Here is an 18,294-nt window from a genome sequence, read left to right on the forward strand (position 1 = left end):
TTGCCATTGCTGCCAAGAGATGTTTCCTGCCACTCCAGGATGTACTTGGCCTGTCCCTGGGATGACCGTTTTTGTGTGTGTGTGTAATAGTCACACATCACTTACACTGCTTACAAATTTGTTTCATTATACTCTTTAGTTCAAATGAACAGGGCAGTGTAGTGAGACTCCTCTTTCATTACACATTTCAGCAAAATCTCTGTCCCAGTGCAGTTTGATACTGGCCACTACTGTTTGGACAGAGTCGAGAGTTTTTCTCAAGAAAACGTGACAGCATTTTCTTAATATTTTACCGAATTGACTAGTTATCTGTATTCACTGAGCTAACCACAGATGTTTTTTGATGGTGCATGTGTGTTTTAATTTGGTTTCTTGGTTCTTGTTTTGTTTTTTTTCCCAGCAAACCATCAATTGTAAATTTAAATTGTCACTGACATTGTCAGTGGGACTCACTTGTAGAGGAGTCTTGATTCAGGAGAAAAAGCTATAGCTGAAGAACCTAACCTGGATAATCACATTATTTCCATGGGAGCAGGCGGCGTCCTCTGCAGCCTGAGAGCAGCGAGAGGTTGCAGGTCGGGCTGGGACCCAGGGAATCTGGGCACCAGCTGCCACTTTCCACTGCCCGGCACCTGGCACCGCACCACCTGCTCACTGAAGGAAGGGGTGGAATGCATTTCCGCGTCCCCCTCCCTGGCCTTAATGAAAAAGTGCAGGCTAAATAAAACACATGTTTACAACTGTACCAGAGCAGGTGGCAGCCCAGCGCCTCAGCGCATCTCTGATGTTCCTCCCTCCCCGATGTGACTGTTAATGCGAGAGCTACAGGTGTTCTCATCTGGGAAAACATGGAGGACACCAGGACGTCCTCGGCCAGTTTGCAATCACAGTGCCATAAACTGGAGCCTCCCAGCAGTGATCTGGATTCAAGAACCTCCTTTTTCTCTGCTTGCCCTCCTAGAAAATTGTTTTATTTAATGAATTTTAGCCTTTTTTAAAATCGGTTGAATATTCTCTAAAGAGAACACATTACATCTACTGAGCTTGGTTCTCTTCTTTCATTCTCATTCGTGTCTACTTTCCTACTAAGAAATGATATATTCAGGAAAATGCAATAATTCTAGAAGACCAGAGGACTATTCATTGCTGAGTGTGCATAAATAAGTATGAGTGTAAAACGGAAAGCCTTCCTTTTCAAAGACAGAAGTCAGGCATGTGCTGAGCGCCCTTGGCTTTGCTTTGGAGAGCAGATTACCTCTCGTTCATGCGGTCGTATGTCCTCATCCCAAGTCTGCTCAGAAAGGATGGCATAAATTATACAACTTTTTTTTTAATCACTTAAAAAAAATTTTTTTATTAAAGTGTAGTTGATATACAATGTTAGTTTCAGGTGTATAGCAAAGTGATTCAGTTATACATATACATATATACGTATATGTATATTCTTTTCAGATTCTTTTCCATTATATTTTTTTTTAATTGAAGTGTGGTCAGTTATAATGTGTCAATTTCTGGTGCATTATATGTTATTTCAAAAAATTGAATATAGTTCCCTACACAGTAGGTCCTCGTTGTTTATCTATTTCATACGTAGTAGTGTGTGTCTGTTAATCCCCAACTCCTAATTTATTTCTCCCTGCCCTTTCCCCTTTGGTAACCATAGTTTGTTTTCTACACCCATAAGTCTTAAACGATAGAACTCTTACGAAATTAAAACACTAACTTTTTAGGAGAAAAATGGTTGGCTCCTTCTTCCCTTAAAGCACAGAAGAAAGAAAATATTTAATGGAGAACATTTGGTATTTCCCACTAGTTACTACGAAGGACAAGAGAGTTTCCTCACATACCAAAGCAGCCTTAAAACAGTTTGTTTTTAAATGAATGAACCCACCAGTAAAGAATCTGGCTCCTTCTGGACGATGTCTTAGGCAAAGGTGCAAGATTTGGGATGAGGGAGACAGTAACCGACACACACCCTAGTGGTAACTCCCGGCATAGCTGACCCCTTCCAAAGATCCCGGTCCTCGGAGCCTTGCTGCTCTCTAGAAACCAAAGTCAGTTTCATGTCCAGATTTTCCCTGGTCTGTTCGGAAAAGCAATTCTGTGTGTTATCACTGGATCAACAGAAAGAGGACAACTGGGCACCTGACTATGGTGATGGTTTTCAAGGACACAAGCCAAGACTACCTTCCAGACAGAAGGCCAGTGTACTCAGACCCTCTAGGAAGGCATCGCTTGGAGCATTGTTTTCAAGGTAGTGGCTACCCCACAAATAGCCTGAATTGTATTTCTGTAATCCAACCCTGCTCAGGAGGGCAGCCAGTGAACAAAATACTACCTGTCACCCCAGTGGCTGTTGTGGCTGTTGACACTTGGCTACAGTGTTAGACAGTGTCTACCATTTGCACTTAAAATTAGCTGATTTAGGGCTGGGAGAACACTAAGCAAATGCCTTTTGTTATCTTGTAAAGTTGCATTGAGAGCAGACCTCTAACTCTGCACTTCCAAACTTTCTGTGTTTGCAGGAATACTATGGTTGAGGACCACGGTTGCTACCCTGGGAAGACTCGGAATAACCATGGCCTTTGAAATTGTTTATTTGGTAAATTCAGAATTGTACCCAACAACATTACGGTAATTCCAACATATACATCACGGTATCTCCTAAGTAATTCTGCAGCCGCGTGTTTTAAGTTGACTTAAAAACCATGAAATTGTTTTCTTTCCTTGGCGACATATCAGCCTGGGGTGAATTCAGCCAGTGAAAAAGATACGTTTAGAGTTGTAGCTGCTTTTTGCATTATTATCATCAATATCTCTATACACAATCGGGTTTTTGTGGAAAGGCACTAGAGTGGAAATCAGAAAATCTGGTTGGTGTGCTTGCATCATGAGTTAAAGCTGTCTTCATCAGCCTTGCCCGGTTTACAGGCTGCAGCCTCCATTCTGACCACACTCCCTGTTTTGCAGCTGTGAGCAGCCAATTATTGAAGGGCCAGACGTAACAATATGCAGAGCTAGTGCAAATTGGCCGCCTTTCCTGGGGCTATATCCGTGGGCGCACCTTAGTGTCAATCTCGGGTGCCAAGGAGACAGCAGCGCCACAGAGCGGGCCGGGTAGCGAGCTGCTGGTGGAAGATTTCCACCAACACTGTAGACTCCCCCCCCAGCCTCACTGCGGCTCAGCACTTAACCCAGATGTGAACTGGTGCAGACTGAAAATGCTTTGCTTAGGGTATGAGAGAGCAGAAATTTTCAAAGTTAAAAGCTATGGAAGTGGGAAAGATTGTTACAATCTCTGTGTTACTTATATATCTGAAAAGTGTACTTATCTTGAATTTATTTAAATAGTTTTTGTTTAAACCCATTTTTTTTTTAATCCTGCAGAAACTTTGGTGTTTCACTGTGTTCAGGTTTATGTGATTTCGGGGGAATCATAGCCCCGTTTCTGCTCTTCCGGCTCGCGGCCATTTGGCTAGAACTACCTCTTATCATCTTTGGTGAGAACTCACTCTGCATGCTGTTCTTAAATGCTTTCATCCACGTTCTTTGCCTTAACAGAACCCTGTGATGATGATCAGGTTTGATATTAATGGTATCTATTTACACTTTTTATGACAACTGTTTCAGTTTTGAGGAACCACTCTGATTACAGTGAAATATGGACCGTACATCATTTAAATGTACTTTGTATTAAAGGGTTGTGATGAAAAGTATTTCACTTAACTTTATTGGAGGTTCTGAGTTAAAATCAAATACAATGAAGCTCGTGTATGATATTGTGGATCATAGCCAGTAATTTTCAGGGGACCAAATAGGACCTTCTGCATGTTTAGAAACAAGCCACAAAACTAATTGTATTGTTTAACGTTCTACATCTCTCAAATCCTATCTCCATTTGCTTTGGTGCTAAGCACGCCGCGCTGAAAGAACAGAGGACACAGAATCCCTTGCACACGCTCCATAATCTCTTTGATGTGCCTTGAGATCATACCCTCCTGCCCACCTCAGTCTTCGCAGAAGGCAAGACGGGATAGAGCCATAGCGTAGGGAGGGACCTTAGGGTAACTCAGGGTGGCGCTTCTCAAGTGCTGTTCCAACCTTTCTGCCTGGACTTCGTCATAGCCTCCTCTTCCCTCCTCAGCAAGAGAGGATGCAGGCTGGCCCTTTTCTCACCTACCTTTCCTCTGCCTCCCCTTCCTGACTCCTGGCAAAGAATGATTTTCATTCATTGCTCAGCAGTTTCAACTCCAATGAAAACATCAAGTCCATGAGGGCATACATCCTGAGCAACGCAAACGTCCTTGAGTAGTGTTTGGGACTGGAAAGTCAGCTTCTAACCGTTGACATCAGTGACTTCAATAAAGGATCATTTCAAATGATCTCATGGGATCTGATAAACAAGTGTGGCATTGATTCTGCGGCCAGTACGAGAAAGCAAAGACAGGGCATTGTTCCACAGAGACAGAGTGGTCTAAGGGCCCAGGCTCTCAAGATGGGCAGGCCGGCTAAGCTGGCACTGGCGCTGCGGTGCAGGCCCTCCCTTCAGAGTCTGGCTGGGGAGGGGAGACAGCTGCGTTTGCAAACAGCCAGTCACCTGAGAGCGTGATCAACAAGGGTGCTACACATCCTTGTTGCGGCACAGCACAGGGCTCACCAACCCCCAGAGACAAGGGGAGAAGGTCAGGGGGCAAGGAAGCCATGCCTCGGCTGAGGTCTGAGGGTGAATAGGAATTATCCATGGGACGGTTGTGGGGCTCCAGGCAGCGGGGAGGCCTGGAGTAAGCAGAGGAAGGTGTTCTCTGACCCCCAGGAAGTTAAAGGACAGAGCACGGTGTGTGAGGTGAAGCCTGAAGAGAGGTGAAGCTGCTGTGGGGGCGAGCTGGGGCCAGACGATGAAGGGTCATTCAGACAAGACACAGAAGCCAGGAAAGCAAAGCAAGGATGTATTAAGTGATAGTACACTCTCAGGGGCGAGCGGCCAGACTCAGGTGAGCAGCTGCACTGAGTTTCTTTGGCAAGCTGGTTACATGGGGCATAAAAATGAATGGGCAGAACACCCATTAGGGAGGGAGGGGTTTGTTGATCATATTCCCTGATCTTCATCCCAGCTACACCTCCCCAAGGAGAGGAGGGATTTTTGCTCTTATTTAGTCTGGATCAGAAGTTTCATAGTGTAGGTGCCTGATGGGTACTTCTGATCTGCAAGACTAATTTTATTGTAATGAGGTCATAATGAGCAAAAGGTAACATTTGGGCTCCAGAGAGTCCTGCCTTTCCCCACCTTTCTTTGTCTGCCTCTAGGACCCTTGTCACCCCACATTGTGGAATTTCCTGTCGGTCCAGAGGTTCCTGCTTTTCTCTGTCTGCCCAAGGACCCCATTGTTTACAAGATGTGTGGTTTCCTGCCATTTGGCCTGTGTCCCCCTTTCTCTGTTTATAACTAGCTTTCTGCCTGCTCTAACATTCTCGGATGCACAAAGGGTCTGCTCTTCATCCAAACATCAGCAGGAAGTTGTGGAGAGTTCTAAGCTGGGGCTGACAGTGTTTGATTTGCATTTTAGAAACAGGACTCTGATGGCAGATATGCAAGTGAGTTGGAGGGGGACCATGCTAGTGTGAGATGATGAAAAGAATGTGTAATCAGGCCAGAGAGCATGATGAGTGGGCTCACGGTGATGGCGCTGAGAATTTTAAGGAGTGGATGGACCCCTCGAAATATATTAGAAGTCATATTGGCAAGATGGAGAGATGAACTGAGCAAGGGCCAGAGGGAGCAGGGAGATGGGGTCCCAGGCTCCTGGCTGGGAGAACCACACATGGCGGTGCAGACCACAGTTTAGTGAAGCCAGGGGGCGGGTCTGCCGGAGGACATGGAGGGGTTCTGTAGGGCTGTTTGTCGCACGAGACACCTCTAAAAAATGCAAGTTGAAATTGTGAGAAGATGGGAGGCTTTGATGAGCTGAGTCAGGAGAGAAGTGTGGCCTTATGATAAAAGTTTAGACGCTAACTGGATGTGGATAACCACTGAAACTGTGGGAGTGACCGAAACCCCTGCCCACAGAAAATAGGACTGAGTGAGAAGGAAGAACAGAGTCCAGGATGGAGACCTGAGGAGTGACAGAGCATCCAACATGAGCTGCATAAGAGGAGGCGGCCGGGGGATGAGAAGGGATGTGGGGGAGCAGGAGGGAAATCAGGAACATGTGGATGCAGGGGACTGTGGGTAGGTTCTGCCGCCACGTCAGGCAGATCCAGTGGATCTGGTGGTGGCAGCAGCTGGCCACTTGGCTGGAGCAAGGCCGGAGGGGACATTGAGCAGAAGCCAGATTAGAGCAGGTGGAGGGTGCTCACAGTGGTGCTGGCTCCAGCCCACCATGGCCAAGTGTTAAGTTTTCAAGAATTTCTGACCTACTTATTAAACACATCCATCATTAAAAATAGACTATCTAATAGATTAAAAACAGAAGTAGTAAATATTCAAAACTCCCCAGTTCCTCATTCGTCGCTATGTTACTATATCTGGCTGTGAGGTTAGCTGCATCTACTGTACCTCCATCTGCGGTGGAGACACTGGGTGATGGTGCACTGCTCCCCGTCTCCTCAGCACCTCACTCAGCAACCCGGGCTGCTTGTCTGGATGGTGTGCATCCCTGATGGGTGTATTTAAGCCCCAGAAACAGGCAAACACTGTCAATCAGGACTTTATTTTCAGGAAAGCCTGTTGTTACACCTTTCCCGGCACACCACTAGGATATGAAGATGTGTAGAAAATAGGAGAGGATGGCATTTCAAGAGTTTCAGTTCTAAGGAACAGAAGGAGGGAGGATGGCGCCCAGAGGATAAGAAGAGGTTCATGGAAGGCTCTTTAAAGAGGAGAGATTTGAATACATTTTGGTGCTTCCACAAGTGGGTTAACGGTACTGGAGAGAGGGGCTGAGTCCCTCCAGTGAGGACCCCTAAAGGACTCCAAAAGACGCCCTTGGGCAGATGTCAGGACAAGTCTTGCAGTGGAGCTCGAGGTGGGGGGGAGGTGTGTGTGCTGAGGCTCTAGGAAGCTGAGGGGCTCCCCCCCGGCAGCTTCTCTTTCCCCCGTGAGTAGGAGGTGAGGGCTTCTCTGAGTGTTTGGCACTTAATAGGCCCTCAATAAACAGCTGTCAAATGAGTGAGTGAACAGATGTACAAGCGCACAGGGGCAATGGGACCATCCAGGGTTGGAGGGTCATAGACAACACTTGAGACCATGATGAAGGAACACTGGAAGGCTGTTAGGGTGACCGGAGAGCTGCTGCAGGTGAGGCTGGTTCAGGGTAGTGAGGCTGCCAGAGGGAGGGAGGGATGAGAGGGGCTGGCTGTGAGTCCTGGTACCGCAACGCCTTTCCCCTGTCCCGTAGGTATCCTGGCATCTGTCTGCGGTGGTCTCGTGATGCTTTTGCCTGAAACCAAGGGTATTGCCCTGCCAGAGACAGTGGATGATGTAGAAAAACTTGCCAGGTATGGTCCGAAATTCAGCGCCTCCTGAAGAAAGGCAGCATTTCAAACCACCGGGAAAGGATGGTGTTGAGAAAACTGAATATCCATGGGGAAAAAATAATACTGAATCCCTCTCACATCCTAAGCAAAAGAATTCAAAGTAGATGTAAAAGGTTAACGTAAAAAAAAAAATGTCTGAAAGAATATGTTTGATCTTTTTATATGTGATTATGAAGAGGGAAACATTTCCAAATAAGGTGTTAAAACTCACAAGGAATCTAAAGGAAAGGGATTGATGATTTGACAAAGTAGAAATTATTTATTAAAAAAATTTTAATTGAAGTGCAGTCATTTATAATGTGTCGATTTCCGGTGCACAGCACAGTGTCCCAGCCACGCAAAGTAGAAATCATTTAAATGGGCATTGGTAGGCAACTGACTGTGAAAATTATCATATATCCATAAAATAGGTTACTATACAGAGATTAAAATAATTGAAATATATCTATATGGAGTGGCATGGTAAGATTTTCAAGATTGATTACAGAGTGAAAAGTTGCTGAACAAAGTGTTATAGTATTTATTAAAAAATAAAGCCCAGAGCAATCCCTCAGACAGCTGGATGGGAAGCTACATGACAGCCACGACGGTAGATGGACAGACAGATGAGACGTTATGGGTAGACAGCCAGAAGGAAGACGGAGGAAGGAGAGAGCGAAAGAGACTGAGTTGAGGGAAGGGTGTCTAAGTGGTGTGCAGGGAAAGTTAATATCCAACCAACACAGAAACATGAAATACATTTTTTTATAGAAACAAAAATTCACATTACACAAACTCTTTCTAACTCTCTCTGTTTGAAGTCTTTCATAATAAAAAGATAGGAAGAGAGAATTTGGAAATGAGAATGCATAGGAAAAGATCTAAAGTAGTAAAATAAACCTCTGGGAATAGAAATGGCTTGGGGAGAGAATGCAGATGAGACATCAGTTTTATACTCTACAGACTTCTGAACTGTTTGATTTTTTTTTAATTGCAACTCATGGTCTTGTATTATTTGTGAATTAAAAAAAATAATTTAATAGCTATTTTAAAAATAAGAAATCAATCTTCTTCTAAACAATGACTTGGAAATTAAGGGCAGGGATCTCTAAATTTTTTCTAAATATATCAAAAAGATCTATGAAAAGACTGAAATGTTAGTAACATTTCTGTTACTAACTCAGGGCAGATTTATTCTTCAGTTGGTAGATTGGGAAGAGAGTAAAAAGAGACTTTTTTTTTCCATTCTTACATATGTGAGCGATTGGTTCATTCACATATGTCATTTCATTTAATAGTCAAAGTGATTTTGTCCAGGTTCTTATCCTCACTTATTTATATACTAGGAGGTCAATGCTCAGAAAGACTTCACAACTTTTACACGCTAGGGCCGAGATTAGTATTATCCGGTGTGCAGGTGTGACTCTGTCATTCGGGGCAGTTTTATTACCTTGCACTGTATCTACTTGACTATCAGTATTTTAATAGTGAACCTCTCCCCGGTAGGATTAGAAATTTCTCTCTTCATAGCTCCTCTTAATGTGGTATCATCCCCCTCCCCAGAGATGGGCAAGCATTGCTAAGCATCTCATGAGCATTTTACCAGATCTTTAAAATCGATACAGTGATTTCATTGTCCTGTGTCTTGATGCTATTTTGAAAAGTAAGACTGATGAATCATCTCAGAACTTCCCTGAGAAAGCCTTATCGATACCCTCAAAACCAAAGCACTAGCTCACATCCCAGTGGCTGACCCTGACAGGACTGGCCCGTCAGAGGACAGGTGGATATTCGTCCCATGAAGTAACCCAAACAGATTCTTACGCCTGTTTGTAAGTAAACATAGGCTCTTCCTCAACCAAAACTACCTACTTTGGACTCTAAAACAATGCTTCAGGAAGTCTGAGGCAAGGTGGAGATTCTCTGTGAGACGCTGCCATTTTGTAAACCAGAATGAGGAAATTTATAAACAGTATTAAAACCATGTGAAGTCCTCACGAGTGTTACACCCGGGCAGGGTGTCGCTCCATCCAGGAAGGATAAACATCCTGCTGGCTGTCCTGTCACAGACAGTTACTTGGCTTGTATCAGGGTGGGGGGTCCCTGATTGGGTAAGAGTGCCCAGTCCTGTCAGCACAACGGCAGCAACGCTAGCAGGCCAGCAGGACGAAGGGAGGCGGCGTATTCAAGGTGAAACGAAGCAGGGAAAGTGGCGAGAAAGGGAAAAGGACTGTCTCCAAGTCTGACAGCCAGGGAACTTCTCATGGGCCAACGTGTCCTGATGGACCTGTTCGGGGCTGGGATACCCAGGAGAGCATCCCGGCCAGGCCTTTAGGGTCAAAGTAAGACAGAGCTCAGTGCTGACCACTGGTGACCGTGACTGTGTCGTTGGAGCCTCAGGACGTCCAGCTGTCAGTGGTGCCGAGCCCCTGCCCTGCACGGTTGCTGCCCGAGCCCGTGGCTGTGCCCTGGGCCAACACTCCAGCGGGGGACTGGGTTCTTCTTTTTGACTCCGCTCCATTCTCTGCTGCTTGGGCTTCTGCTTAAATAGCAAGAGTGACGTACTCCGTCTTACTCCCCACGCCAGGCAGGGGTCAGGTGTTCAAAGTCATCAGGGAAAAGCAGAGGAAGAGATCTGAGAATGATATGAGACCAGGGCTCTTCTACCAATTCAGTCGTATTAAAATGAGAGTTAAACACCTGGAGGCGATGGCTTTTGGAAGCAAGAGGGCCATGTGAACGGTGTGCAGGGAAAATTAATATCCAACCAATATACAAACCGGGAGAATTAGGTCAACAAAAATTCAAGTTACTCAATCTTTTCTAATTTTTTTCTGTTTGTAACTTTTCATAATAAAAAATGGGTAGATTAATTAATTATGCCTAGTCCCTACTCCTGAGAAAGCATCTGATAAAAGTCCGATTTACCGTGCTGCACGGCAAGCACATTAATTGCATCCTTTAGTTACTTACTCTGGGGAAGAAACGATTTGGCCCTAAGTTACTGAAACCCATTCACATTATCCTTTCTGAAATGGCACTTAACCATTATATCATTTTTGCTTTTTTTTGTTCACATCAGCAGGTCATTTCTAAATCATCTGTTACTGAGTAGAAATTTATAAAGAACTTATGTATTCCATAACGCTTATAAACCACTGCCTCGGATCTGAGAGCAGGTGAAACATGAGGTTGAAGACAGTGATCTTTGTTCCCTTTGAGTTGGGATTTTATGAGCGCTTATGCATGAGTGTATTCGGTCAATAATATTCCGTAGTTGCAGCAAAAAGCCTTCCTTCTAACTGGCTGTCTAATCTTTCATAAGGACTTTCTTTTTTCTCCTTTGTTTTATTAGTCCACATTCCTATAAATGTGGCAGGAAAAGGAAAAGCCAAGTTTCTAACTCTCGCCTTTGAGGCCCCGGCCAAAGACACGGGGACAGAGCTCTGCAGGGGGGCCCCCCGAGGAACCGACGTGCCTTGCAGAGGCGCACGTGTGTCCGTTTCAGCTGTGCGGCTCCCGGTGTTCTTCAGACTTCACAAAGACTTTCAGCCTATCCAGAGTATTTTTATGTAACGTTGGACGAATTAGGGTTTATCATGCTGTCGAAGTTCCTGGGAACATGTTATATGTGGCTGGTTTAGCAAAGAGCCTGTTGTGTGCACAGCTCCTCTGGAAGCTTTTCCTAACATTGGGGCAGGGTCTCTGACCCACTAGGTTGGAGACAGACAAGAGAAGCCCCACCCAGTTCTCACGACAGCTCCATCAAGAATGCAGGCTGCACAAATCAAGGATCTGGGGAAAGTATACAGATCAAGAAACGAAGGCTCTGAACTGAGTGTGCTGGAGATTCCAGGCAGGATGAAGGATGAAGATTTGGGAATCTTGTCAATGAAGAGACTAAGCCCAAGGACCTCGGGCCACATGGCTCTGAGCCTTTGCTTCTTCTTCTCCGCTTGAGTTCCACAAACCCCTGCAGCAGCTGGGGTTGCAGGCATGTCCAGGACTTGCTCCATAAATAAGAATAAATCTGCTGTACAATTTGGGGATGTGGCTCTGATGTAGAAAATCAGGTTTGGTCCTGAAATGATTCAGGATGATTTTGGTCCTCCTTTAGTGGTACCCAGAGCCACGTACTCAGTTTTTTACTGATGAAACCCAGGGGTCATGATTTCATGGGTCTTCAGATTTTAATCATACATAAAGGGATATTGATCTTACATTTGCAAGTTCATTTCTATAATGGTGCCCATGGTCAAGAGTGAAAAAGATGGACAGATCTCATTCAGTCTTGACACTTTTAACTTGTCTTGGGAAGCAGCTTACATTTTAGTTTAAAAGAAACAGCAATCATATCCATGCTTAAAAGAATTAGCAGAAGCTTTATAAGTGACTTTATAGATACTAATAAGGCATTTGATCTGTCTTTTTTGTTATTGAGGCTTTTGAAATGTGGACTTTAAATGCAAATATGCTCTCTTTATGATGTTCTGCTTTATATGTTATATTTGTTATATTTTCAGACTCAGTATGTCTCTTATGCAGAACTGTTTAATGAATTCTTGTGTGTGGACAGGCAAAATGGACGCCAAAGGGAAATCTTGCCAATGAGGAAGAAAATTTCTATGTGAGCACATGATGATATGTACGATGTGTGTGCTCTTCGTAAAGTAAGTTTTCAATCCTTAAAGCTCACCAGAATTGAATATGAATGTTTTATTTCTCAATGAAATAAACACAGTTCTTTGAGGACACACTGCTGCATTCCCCTTTCATTCACACACACTCGCATTTTTGCTTTCTTGGCACTGCTCTTTGCTGTGAGATGACTGTGGTTCCTTGACATGATCACCTTTGAATTGTATTTTGAGTTGACATTTTGGTTCTGGTAACAATAAAAAAATTTTGATTGTCAAGAAAAATCAATTTTCACTCTTTCTCTTCTTTTTGGACACGTGTCACTCACTGTAAAACACTGTCCCATGCAACAGTGTGCTGCATACCCAGACAGCCAACTACTGATGGAAATTAAGAGGTCCACCTTCAACACACGTTCGTTGTTCCTTTGCAGGCTCTTGGCGCTGTTCCTAGACTCGTATGTGACCCTGAATGACATTCAAGACTCTTTGCTGGTCTCGTATCACTCTTCCATTGCCTGGTTTACTTCTCAATATACAACTCTCTGCCCAGCGTCCCCTGTGCTGGGCTCAAGTCAAGTTGTCAGTTACAGATTTCATGCCCAAGAATAGAATTTGTTCTCACGATTCCCCACACACATTGCAGCTTTGAAAACATCCATCTCAGTGCCAGAAATGAAGACACTAAATATGTGTGTCAAGGCGTCTTTCGCTGACAAGGTAAATATATGGGTGACTTACTAGGACCTCTCTATGACCTTACAGCATCTTCATCTTTTATGCAACTCTTCCTTATGAGAAAGGACAAAATCAATAAGTCTGTTAGAGTTATACCATTTAAAATTGGTAGGATTAACAAAGAACGTGAAAACAATGAAAATAAAAAAATTAAAAGAAGTACAGAGTTTATTTTCAGTAAATGTCATAGCTGTATTGCCTTATTATTATGGAATCCAGCAGTCCATGGACAGGAAAAAGTTATCCACAACTATACAAAACAACGTTGAGGCTTGGCAGAAGATGGTAGTTAAGTACAGTGTCTTAGTTTGATTACTGTCAATTATTTCTGAGCATGCTAAATTCCCAACCCATGTTCCAGCTTCTAGAGGTGTGGATTCTTCACTCTGTCTCCCATCCAATTAATTATTTCTCATTATTTCTTCAATCCAAGGAACAAACCTTGAAACACGAACATACACACCAGGCTTATTGGGGCGTGCACAGCCAAGACCCCAAGAAGTGACTCCTTGTAAAATGTATTTGTCCTTCTCGAAGCAAACCAGAGGCCCTCCACTGTCACCCTGTTGCAGAGGGAGGGGAAAAGCCGAGTGAGGATTAAGCGTCCATCCTTTTATCATGGGGTGTCATCCTTCTATAACCCAAATGTCAGTTTCCCTGGCGTTTAAACATTCCATTCCCATCAGAAAGGAACTTACTAACATATCGTTTGAACATCTGCCGTGCTTCAGCACTTAGCACAGTCTATGCAACAAAACCATTTAGTGCTTCCTGGGGGGGGAACCCTTGTGAAAACTGTACTCATCCCTTCCTGCCTTGGGGCTTCTCGTAGGCACAGTAACCCCAAGAGCACTCGTGAAGGAAGTGCAGCTGCCAAACTCCCCTCCCCACTGGAAAGGCCACCATGGGGGTCGCACCGCCATCGCCCTCGCAGAGACCTGTGGGCCATGGCTGGGATGGGACTTAACTACTCCCTCACCACCAGTCAGGAACTCAGGCCAACAGGAGATGAACTTCAGTCGCTTTAGTCTCTTCTTACCTGGCAACTGTCGGTGCCTCCAGCCAGGTGCCCTGCACAGAGCTCACTGGATCTGACTCTCCCGTCCAGATACTCATACCGATTACACACTTTGTTCTCAATCACAGGGACCTGGGCTTCCTTGAGCGGGCCAGCCTTGGAAGTGCCTGTGTTTAAAAAGATTAAAGAAATGGTTACTGGATGAAAAACACGTCCACAAGGAAACCTCTAGAACAACAGGGCAGCAATGACAGATCTCTTGTTTGTCTGTGAGGTTGGATGGAGAACTCTTTCTTTCTTTTTCATCCTTGAAAGTGTAAACATTATATAAGATCTCCTGTTCCCATGACCTAGACTTAATTAATCTGGGCTTCGTTAGGGGGAGTTTGAGGTTCGTTTTTTAAAACTATAAAGAAATTTTTAAAAATTTATTTTATTTTACTTTGGAGAGGAGGTCAGTATGTCTATTTATTTATTTGTTATTAGTTTTGTTTTTGTTTTTAATGGGGGGACTGGGAATTGAAGCTAGGACCTCATGCATACTAAGCATGTGCTCTACCATTTGAGCTATACCCCATCCCCCTCCGAAGAAATGTATTTTTAATCCAGAAAGAGAGATTAACTTTACTGCTACCATTTGATACGTTATTGTCTTTCAGGATTTTTATAGGATTTTTTTTTACTACTTATATCATATCATAGATTTTTTTCACACAATGTTACAGCTTAAGGGCTTCTCTAATACTGCAATCTTTATAATCAGTATTTTAGTGGGGACTGACTGCTTGCTGAGTTTGGGATTTCCTTTTGGGGTAAGGAAAGCGTTCTGTAAAGAGCGGTGATGGTTGCACAATGTTGTGATTGTATGAAATGCCCCTGAACTGTATACTCTTCAAACTAGTTAAAAGAGTAATTTCATGTTATATATATATTACCACAGTATAAAAAAAAGAAGAACTATCATTTACTGAGAATTAACGTTTTCAGGCACAAGCTCATTATGTGGTGTATCTTATTTAATCCTTACAACTGTCCTGGGACATAAGCACTTTTGTCATTCCTCTTGTTCAGTTAAGGAAACTGAGCCTCAGGAAGGGTGTGTAGTTGGCCCAAGATCACCCAGCAAGTAAGTGGCAGAGCTGGGATTTGAACCCAGGTCTGCAACGTCACTGCCCAAATTCTTCACCACCATGCTCACTGGCTTCTAGAGTTGCTCTCAATGTATCACACCTTTATTCATACAGTTTATTCTTATCCCTTATTTTCTCAAGTCTAAGTTCCCAGGAATTATATAGACATATTTATGGCTCCCAATAACATTGGCAAATATATTCTAAACGTCTGTGACAGCGCAAAATGTCACAAGGAAAAAACTCGCTGCACAACACCCTTCTAAGTGTGTGGTTTCTAATATTTTTTAAATATTTACTAATGTAATAGGTGGTATTGTCCTAATTCATTTTCTAGTTTACATTTCTTTTCCAATTAGGGACAGTAAACATTCTCCCACATTTTTGCTTTACTCACTGTGTTTCTTTTTTTGTGGGGGGAAAAAAACCCTGCTTTTTTATTTTGGTAAATTGAAATAGAATCCTTACAAAATTTCAAGAAGAAACGATGTTCCCCAGATGGACATCCCCAGGCATATCTCAGTGTTTTCACAAGGAATCCAGTTTTCCAATTTTGTAAGCCCAGCTTTCATGAGTTTTGCAAAATCTTTGCTTTGCCAGGATGGCCCAGCCAAGAAATAAAGAATTATTTCTTCGCCAAAGACTTTGAGTACACTTGGGAAATTGTCTTGAGCTCAGAAGACTTACACTTGATCTGGAGCGGACAGGAGCACCTAAGAGGACCACCATGGGGAAGGAGGGGCTTGTCCCTGTCCTGGCCGGGCAGAGCCACTGCGGAGGAAGTTCCTGACCACAGAAGAACTGGGTGGTGGGTGCATTATTTAAATTGAGTATATATGTGGAGGGAGCAGCATTCTCAAAAATGTTTGCTAAAATTAATTTATTCAAGTGTCCTGTACTTAATCTGCTTTCTGAGCCAGGCAGATATTCTGATGCTGGGGACAAATCCACTGCTGACGAAGGGAAGTGGTTGTCGTCTGTGCAGAGGTGCTGCCACCCTGTGGCCACAGAACAGATGGCACTTCTGAGGGTCTGAGGCTGAGGGGGACCTAGGGACCCGATGGGCCCGGGGAGGAAGAAGCAGGTCCCTGAAAGTGCCCCACGATTGCTGATGAGCGGCTGGCCTGAATGACCCCCTTGGCATCAACAACTTGCGTTTGCACATGGAAGTCAGGGAAAGTCTTGAGACTGAAGGGGAGAACCTGACCTCACACGGAGAACTCTTATTTGATGTCATTATTGACGTATAGAAAATTGGTAAACAGATCTGGCTCATGTTTGGTGATTCCTAGTCCAATGAATACACTGAGAATCATTCTCTCAGTTAGACATTCAAAGGAGGCCTGGAAAGACAGGGGAGCCCAGTGCAGGATGGTGGTTAGAAAAGTGTGGTGGTGGGTGGTGGGTGAGACAGGAAAACAGTGAATGGGCCTTGGGGTCTGGCAGGCCTGGGTTCCACTGGGGCTCAGCTACACATAGGCCATGTGATGTTTATTGATGATAGTGATAGTGGTGATGATGGGGAGGGTTGGGGGTTAATCATGATGGTGATGGTGATGATGATGGTTGTGAAAATGATAATGGTGATGATGGTGGTGATTGTGATGATGGTGGTGATGATGGTGTTGGTGATGGTGATGATGGTGACGGTGAAGATGATGCTGAGATGGTGGTGGTGATGGTAATGATGGTAATGGTGCTTGTGGTTGTATAAGAAGCACAGGAGCTGCTAAAATACCATCTCCAAAGCACTGAGCACTTCATATACATTGTCTATATCCTCACAGTGAACTTGTAGGGTGGTACAGATGAGAAAACTAATTTCCCAGTGTCCATGGTAGAGCCAGGACTCATACCCAAATCTGTATAATTTTAAGTTCGTGCTTTAATCAGTTAGATACTGTAGAGAACATCTGTTGGTTTTCTGGCTCTCGAGTAGCCTTTCACCTACATCCCAACATCCTGTGGAGGGTTCCAACCTTGTGGGTGTGTGTGGTTCTCTCGGGCGCAGGTGACACAGGTTTGATCAGTCAGTGATTGGTTCGGGGGCGGGGAGTGACCCATCAGACCTATCAGAGCTGGGCGGACTTTGCCAGCCCCTGGGGAGCAGCCGCCTTTATTCCTCTTTGTAGAGCAGTGGTACCTGAGCCACCAAGGATGTGCCTTTTGTGCCCATGAACGGCGCCTTCTGCGGGGTAGGAGAGGACGTGGACCTGGGGACATCATAAGTGCCAGCAGAATTTGCAGCTTGCAAAGAATTTTCCCTTTATGTATTGGATTTTCTTTCGTCTTTTTTTTTTTTTTAACATGTTTGAGATTTTTGAGGGGGGAGAAATTAGGTTTTTTACTTATTTATTTGTTAATGGAGATACTGGGGATTGTGGATCTCGTGCATGCTAAGCACGTGCTCTACCACCGAGCTCCACCCTCCTCCCGCATTGGGTTTTCTGCCACTTGCAGAGTCGTGCAGGAAAGAGTGCAGCCCATCGTTAACAAGACTCAGCTGCACGTGGTGCCTACTGCACACATTTGCATCGTTTCCCTCACACAGCCTTGCAGCCCACTTTCCAGCTGAGGAAACAGGTTCAGAAAGAGTTTGTGACTTTTCTCTGGATCTGCAGTTCCTCAGTGGGAGTCGGGGCTCTGATTCAGGTCCATCTGCCCCTCGACCGGCGGCGGGGCCCGCGGTCCCTGCTGCTACTGCTCTGCACCTTCTTTGAGCCTCAGATTCCTCATTTGCAAAACTGGGGAAAAAAATATCCAACTCACAAGGGTTTGTAGCGTTTAAATTTTTTTAAATGCAAAATATTGGAGCAGCCCGGCACATCCCCAGGGACTCGTCCTTTGCCAAGTTCCCCCTTCCTTCCCCTCAAGGCTCACAGACTCCAAGTGCAGAAAGGGGGACCATGGGAAACCCAGGAGGTGAGGTTTTAAAAATAGTAGGTAAAGTGCAGAAAGAAGGAAGACAGTTTTGAAATGAACAAGACTAATAGTTTTTAACCTTTTTTTTAAGCCACAAAACCTTTCTTAAAATGAAAGCTTATGCAAAAGACTAATACGAGAACACAATTTGAAACCTCTGATTTCACCAGTGAGGGCTTAGATGCCAAGAGGCACAAAGAGGTGAGGTGACTCATCCGGTCTGCCCCGCTAGTGGAGAGCCGGAACTATTTTCCAGGGCTCCTGACCCCCACTCCGGTGCCCTCCCTGACACTTCCAAGAAAGTGAGGCAGAGATCTGGAACATTCTTTCAATGTTC

General features: G+C 44.4%; 2 protein-coding genes across 3 annotated transcripts in view; one reads left to right on the top strand and one right to left on the bottom strand.

Moving 5' to 3' along the window:
* SLC22A3 (solute carrier family 22 member 3) overlaps positions 1-12,434 on the top strand; it is an 87,687-nt gene extending 75,253 nt beyond the window's left edge. For both annotated transcript variants that reach the window (XM_032485294.1, XM_032485297.1), the window contains 4 exons: positions 2,526-2,634; positions 3,388-3,500; positions 7,395-7,494; positions 10,868-12,434. In XM_032485294.1, the coding sequence (XP_032341185.1) occupies positions 2,526-2,634; positions 3,388-3,500; positions 7,395-7,494; positions 10,868-10,928 (383 nt within the window). In that variant the 3' untranslated portion in view covers positions 10,929-12,434. The remainder of the gene's footprint in view (positions 1-2,525; positions 2,635-3,387; positions 3,501-7,394; positions 7,495-10,867) is intronic.
* Positions 12,435-13,033: 599 nt separating this feature from the next.
* PLG (plasminogen) overlaps positions 13,034-18,294 on the bottom strand; it is a 41,426-nt gene continuing 36,165 nt past the window's right edge. The window contains exons 18-19 of the mRNA XM_006178995.3: positions 13,927-14,072; positions 13,034-13,450 (exon numbers count right to left, since the gene is read on the bottom strand). Coding sequence (XP_006179057.2) covers positions 13,289-13,450; positions 13,927-14,072 — 308 coding nt within the window. The 3' untranslated portion in view covers positions 13,034-13,288. The remainder of the gene's footprint in view (positions 13,451-13,926; positions 14,073-18,294) is intronic.

Source organism: Camelus ferus, chromosome 8 (genome assembly GCF_009834535.1).
Source record: "Camelus ferus isolate YT-003-E chromosome 8, BCGSAC_Cfer_1.0, whole genome shotgun sequence".
NCBI lineage: Eukaryota > Metazoa > Chordata > Mammalia > Artiodactyla > Camelidae > Camelus > Camelus ferus.